Source organism: Bison bison, unplaced genomic scaffold, assembly GCF_000754665.1.
Source record: "Bison bison bison isolate TAMUID 2011002044 unplaced genomic scaffold, Bison_UMD1.0 scf7180017864313, whole genome shotgun sequence".
In the NCBI taxonomy this organism is placed as follows: Eukaryota; Metazoa; Chordata; class Mammalia; order Artiodactyla; family Bovidae; genus Bison; species Bison bison.
This window is the reverse complement of record NW_011494885.1, coordinates 1,879,273-1,885,261: the sequence shown is the minus strand read 5'-3', so window position 1 is coordinate 1,885,261 and position 5,989 is coordinate 1,879,273. Positions and strand designations below refer to the sequence as shown.

Below are 5,989 nucleotides of genomic sequence, written 5' to 3'. Positions count from 1 at the left end.
ACTGATGCTGGCAGGGCGGGGGCACAGGGCAGAACCCCACCTACCTGGGGGGGCTGATCTTGCGGCCCCTCAGCCGCTTCTCCCGGAACTCCCTCCTCTGGCGCCGGGAGCGACGGCCCTGGAGCAGGGTAGGGATGAGGCTGGTGAGGCTGTGCCTTCCACGAAGCACACACCTGCCCTGCCACTAGGGCCCAGCCCTCACCGAGTACATGGCCTTCTCCTCCTCAAGGGCCTTGGCGTGTTTGATGGCCTCCGCCTCCTCCTTGTCTTTCCGGAGCATCCTGCGGAGGGGGAGGAGGGCCACCAGGAGGAACGAGGTCAGATTACAGGCAGAGTCACTGCAGGAGGCGAAGGACCCCAAGCCATCCTGGTGGGTCTCACATCCATTCAGTACTATTACTGAGCACTGATTGCACGCCAGGTGCTACCTCAGGCATCAGGGATTACTGAAAATAAAACTCCCCACTCTCATGGACTAACGTTCTGGGGAGAACACAGACAATGACCAAAGTCACGTAACACATAACTTGTTAAATGGTGAAAAACCTGATGTGAAAGGAAACCAGAGAAGGGGGAGAGAAGTCCAGGGGCCTGGTAGAGGCTGCAGTTTTTAACAGGGAGGCCGGGGAAGCCCCTCAGAGAGTGACAGCTGACGAGAGCCCTGGGGAGTGAGCTGTGCAGGTGCAGGCAGAGCTCACAGCACCTGAGTGGCCCCGGGTCAGGTGGGGCCTCGGGCATTTGAGGGGGAAAGAGGCCATGGAGGCCGGGCAGGGGTGGAGTGTGTGGGGAAAGGACCAGAGAGGTGAGACTCTGGCCGTGGTGAGGATGCTGGGTGCTCCTGAGTGAGGATGCTCAGACGCTCAGGCTGTGTTCAGATGTGGGAGTACTCAGGACTCAGTACCCTGTTAGCTGGGACCAGTCTCTGTGACCCACCCAGGTGAGGCACAGGGCAGAGGCCCAACCAGCAACTGCCAGTGAATGCAGGGAGAGGAGCCACTCCACTAGAGGGCGCTGTCCAACAGGCCCAGAAACCCCCGAAGCTCCCAGGGCTCAGAAGGCCTCAGGTCACACAGCCGGGGGCGGCCTCTGTCTCAACACCGCTGAAGCTGACCCCAAGGACCACCCCATACAACCTCCACCCCTCCTCCACGAGCTCAGGAGCTATGCGTGTAATGTCCCTGGTGTGGAGTCAGGGACACCAGCGCTCAGAAGAGGGGTAACAGCAGAGATGCCAGGTCCACAGGGTGGGGAGCGGTGCCCGCCCACAGGCCTCACCTGACGAAGTCGCCATCGGCCATGCCGTAGGTCGTGGCCTGTTTGTTGAGATCTGCCACCTGTTCCTGGTTCAGTTCGTCCACATCCACCTCCACGTCTGCACCAAGAGAAAGGCTGTCAGGGGCCAAAGCCGAGCAAGAGGAAGGGAAGGGGCAGCGCCCCAGGACGTGGGGGCGGGGGTGCCCACCAGACCTCAGGCCTCTGTGGGTGGGTGGGGGTGTGGACACGAGTCAGCACGTCCTGGTGTCCCCAGGCTGGCACAGGACTCGGCCAGGAGCAAGCACCATAAACAGCGGGCGAGGGTGGGGGAGATGTGATGGGGAGGGAGTGATGTACACAGGAACGTGAACGAGGGCAGCTGAAGATCTAGGTGGGTGGAGGCAGGGGTGCAGGTCTCAGGTATTCGAGAGTGGGATGCTTGATGGCTGAGTGGCAAGTGTGCTTTACACACTTCTGAACAAACAGGGGACGGGCTGAGAGTGAGCTGGATGAGGCGAGGGGAGAAACGGGTGGCTGGTCTGATCAGTGGGCATTTAGCTGGCAGTGGGCAGTGGGGTGGGGGCTGAGGCCAGCTCTGTAACTGGAGAAACACGTGTTTTCAAGAAGAGAGAGAAAGAGAAGGGCGGGGAGAGACCAAGAGACTGAAGTCAGAAGAGGAGAACAGAGCCAGAACCCAGGTGGGAACAGTGTCAGAGGAGCAGAGTCCTAGAAAGTAGGAAGGAGAGAGAAACAGCGAGGGAGGCTGGAGCAGCAGGACACAAGTGAGACGGAAGGACAGCGGGAGGTGGGGGTCAGGAGAGGCAGGCTCGTAAGCACGGGGCGCCCCGCACAGGGGGAGGGGCGAGACACGAAAACGCTGCCCAGGGACTGTGGATGGGGAGGGCAGAGAGGGGACCCCACCGATGTCGGGGATGACCTCATCTTCATCCGAGTTGCTCTCCTCCTCAGCCGGGGACTCCTCCTCCTCCGGCTTCTCTGTCACCTTCTCCACCTCAGCCACCGTGCTGTCCTCGTAGGTGTAGCCGATGGATGCCTTCTTCTCTGCCAGCCTGGCACGGGGGAGCCGAGAGTCAGGGCCGCGCTGGGAGGAGAGGCGGGCCCCAGGCCAGATGCAACCCAGCCAAGCCTCCAGGGCCCACACACCGCTGCCCGCACGCCGCCCTCCTGGGAGCCAAGGCAGCCTGGTGCCCTCGAACAGTCCCTCAGCCTAGAACGCTCTGCGCCCACCTGCCACCAGCCCTTCCCTCTTCCTACAGCTCTAGTGCACCACCCTCCAGAAGTCCTCGTCTGGGGGTGGCGGCCGTCCTCAGCTCCTGGCCCCACTCACACTGGCTCTCTCCACCGCCACCCCCGACTACGTGTCCTGCAATGGCCGGCCCGAGTTCTCTTGGGTAACAACGCAGCCCACCTTGGTCCAGGATGGAGCAGGGGCCTAGGGCATGTGTGCTGCTAAACTCAGCTGACACACCCTGACGCCATCCCTATGCCAGCCTTGTCCAAAACAGGTGGCCATGAATAAGGGTCGGTCACTGAGACGCTCAGTCACCTCCGTGAGGACCGAGGTGGGGACGGCTTGGGAGCAGGGGGTAAGGAGGCGGCTCCCGGACTGCAAAGCAGTGGAGGGACCAGCCAGGCTGGCAGAGGGATGAGCTATTCCTCAGGGCACACAGCCCGGAAAAGCCCTCTGCAGAGTGACATCAGCTGCTGTGGGCCACACGCTTATTGCCTGGCAGGGTACAAGCACTTCCCCAGCTCCATCTCCTGCAGTCCTGGGGCATCCAAGCAGGGGGCACCAAGGCTCAGAGGGCAGGACTCAAACCCAGGCCCTGGCCCAGTCCAGCTCCTGCCCATCTAACTGCACCTCCTCCCAACCCAAGGGTGGAAAACGCCATGGAGAGCTTTGTCAGCAAACCCGTCCCCTCTGGCGCTGCCTGCTCCTTGCAACGCTGATGAAGTGAGTACCTACTAGGCGCCAGCCACCAGGCCTGGCTCTAGGGGACACCAGGTGGACGGAGCCCTGTGGGGCGCACAGTCCTCCTGCTTCCCACAGCCCCCGCTGTCCCGGACCCCGACTCACTTCTTCTTCTCATCCTCACTGGGTCTCTGGAGGCCTCCATACAGCTCGTCGATGTAGATCTGGTACAGGCACTGCTCCTCGGAGACTGGGGTGGGGCAAGAGGCACGTGAATCAGAGGGGGCTGGGGACACTGGGAATTCAGGGGGGACTCAAGAATGCAGTGGGGCTTGGGCAGGTGTGAACCCAGCACGGCTGGCGGCAGGCTCATGGATTCCCAGATAATCACAGAATGCATGGTGATGACACAGCAGCTGCAGGAGGGCCCTGGCTGCACCGCTGACTTGCCATGCAACCCTGGGCAAGGACTCAGCCACTCTGTGCCTTGGTTTCCTTCCCTGTAAAATGGGAGGACCACTGGCAGAAGGAGAGCCTGGGCACTGCTACTGTTATCACCGTCACACAGACCTTTGACTGGACCCTTCAGAATGACAAACCTATCCCGAGAGCTGGACGTCAGTCACCTGGACCCCACGGCACTGCCACTCTGGGCCTCTGGGCTCCAGTTTAAATTAAGCTAATTCGGGCTCTCTCTCAGCTATAATACACAACTTGAAGAGCTCAGCAATGTACCGGAGCCCCCTGGTCCGTGTGCAGTAAGACATATGCCCAGCTCCAGTGGGACCCTGGACACGTCCCCTTCCCTCAGAGGGCCTCAGCTTTTCTATCTGTAAAGCGAGGTTCGGGGTCTGGGCGAGCCCCAAGGTGACACAGCACGGCCATTGCCGTAGGCTCCCCCATTCTGCTGGTGGTCTACGCAGCCCCAGGGGAGGGCCCTGGGGCTCTATGCGGGCTTTAGGCTTAGGCAGTCCCATGAGCTGTCTCACGTGAGCTCCAGCCAGACTGGCCTTCCCTGTCCCCCAAGCCACCCTCCTCCCGTCCCCTCATGGCTGTCCTTATGGCCCGGACAGAGTCAGGAGCACCGCCCCCCTCTCACTGGGGAGCTCCTGCCCCACCCCACCCCACCCTCCACTGACCCAGCCTCAGTCAAGCACCTCCGAGAACAGTATACCATCTGTCGAAACAGTGCCTCAGCTTGTAATGAACACCCACTTTCGTGATTATGTGGCTCCCACACTAGACCCCTCCTCCCAGAAGAATGCCTGACACACTACAGGTGCTCAGGAATTGTATGAATGAATGGATGGATGAAGAGATGGAATCAGGCAGAACTAAGGGAAACCCTGGCTCCATCATCAAGCATCTATGTGGCCTTGGGGGAAGGCAAAAACTACCACCGCATCCATGACGCTACACTCCCGATGTGAAGGCTTCATTGATAGCCAGAATTTGAAAATCTCTGCTTTTAAAGATGCTAAACATCTATTTTAGAAACAAAGAAATATGGGGACAGTGAACCCACAGCGAGGGTGGACTATGCCAGGCTCCATGCAGGGGCCCTAAGCATCCCTCAAGCGAACCCTCACATCACCCTGAGAGACAGAAACCTCCACAATCACCCTTCTCCAGGAAACGAGACCAGCTAGGCTGAGGGACGAGTGTGTGGCCCTTAATCTCACAGGGAGATCTGGGAGAGAGGCTCTGAGTCCTTCTCAGAAGGTGAGCTACAGTTCAGAGCTGTGTGCAGGGCAGGGTGAGAACCCCAACTCCTTGGAGTGTCCCTCCCAACTCCTGGGCCTCAATGTCCTTAACTGTAAAATGGGGCATCACGCCTACCCTGCTGGGTGATCACACAGATGTACTGCAGTAACAGAGACGAAAAACTCTGTCAGGGTTGGAACCTCCACAAGTCCAGAGCAGGGAATAGCCTCTACACTTGTTTTCTCTTTTGTGAGGTGACAATTTGGGAAAAGAACCTTGAATGTGTATGAACACTTGGCAAGCTATCAAACTGCCTAAACAGTCATTTAAAACAAGCACAAATTTCCTCTTCTGAGCTAACACTCTGACCAGTGCAGGTGGGGAAAATACACGGAGCAAAAAAAATATGTTCTTCCTATTTCTCCTAGTTTTTTAGGAAAAAGATCACAGAATTAGAGAGCATGGGCTGTGGAAGTGGCCACCTGGTAGGACCATCTAGGTCAGCAGACATCTGCTGTACCAATTCCAGAGACAGAGGCCCCAGGAGAGAAAAGGGATGCGAATGGAGCGGGTCCATGACAGAGCTGGGACCACCCAAGGCCCTATAGTAGAGAGTACTGGGATAACTTTTCTTCCCAGTCTTGTTGCCGTCTTCCAGCCTACAGGGACCCCTCCCTCAACCCACTCCCCACACCCCAGGTCACTTACTGCCGGCAAAGTCGTTCTGCACCAGGCCTCGGTAGCGCTCGTAGTTACATTTTCGCTCGTCTGACTCCTGTTCTGGGGAGCTGTGGGGGAGGACAAGGTCTTGAGATCACAGGGAGCTCCCAACCCAAGCCGGCACGAAGGGGAAGGAGGGGGCGGCCTCCAGCGGGCGGGGGTTCCCCCACATGCACACCTCCTTCCCTCCCAGGAGGGACGGGCCAGCAACCCCAGGGGAGGCGGCTTACATGGTGGTGAGCAGCGGGGGCGTGTAGTCGGGGATGTAGTCCAGGTGAGCGCGGACATCAAAGCGGTCAATCATGTTGTTGGTGTCCCCCTGCCAGGGCATCCTGAAGTGGGAGGAGGGGAGCAAGGCACCTAGGGTCCCGGTGCCCT

The 5,989-nt window shown here is 59.2% G+C and overlaps 1 protein-coding gene across 1 annotated transcript in view; it reads right to left on the bottom strand.

The window, feature by feature from the left end:
* Nucleotides 1-5,989, bottom strand: part of CLASRP (CLK4-associating serine/arginine rich protein) — a 25,016-nt gene that overhangs the window by 10,036 nt on the left and 8,991 nt on the right. Inside the window, exons 4-10 of the mRNA XM_010852689.1 lie at nt 5,842-5,943; nt 5,600-5,679; nt 3,353-3,437; nt 2,176-2,324; nt 1,276-1,372; nt 203-281; nt 45-118 (exon numbers count right to left, since the gene is read on the bottom strand). Coding sequence (XP_010850991.1) covers nt 45-118; nt 203-281; nt 1,276-1,372; nt 2,176-2,324; nt 3,353-3,437; nt 5,600-5,679; nt 5,842-5,943 — 666 coding nt within the window. The remainder of the gene's footprint in view (nt 1-44; nt 119-202; nt 282-1,275; nt 1,373-2,175; nt 2,325-3,352; nt 3,438-5,599; nt 5,680-5,841; nt 5,944-5,989) is intronic.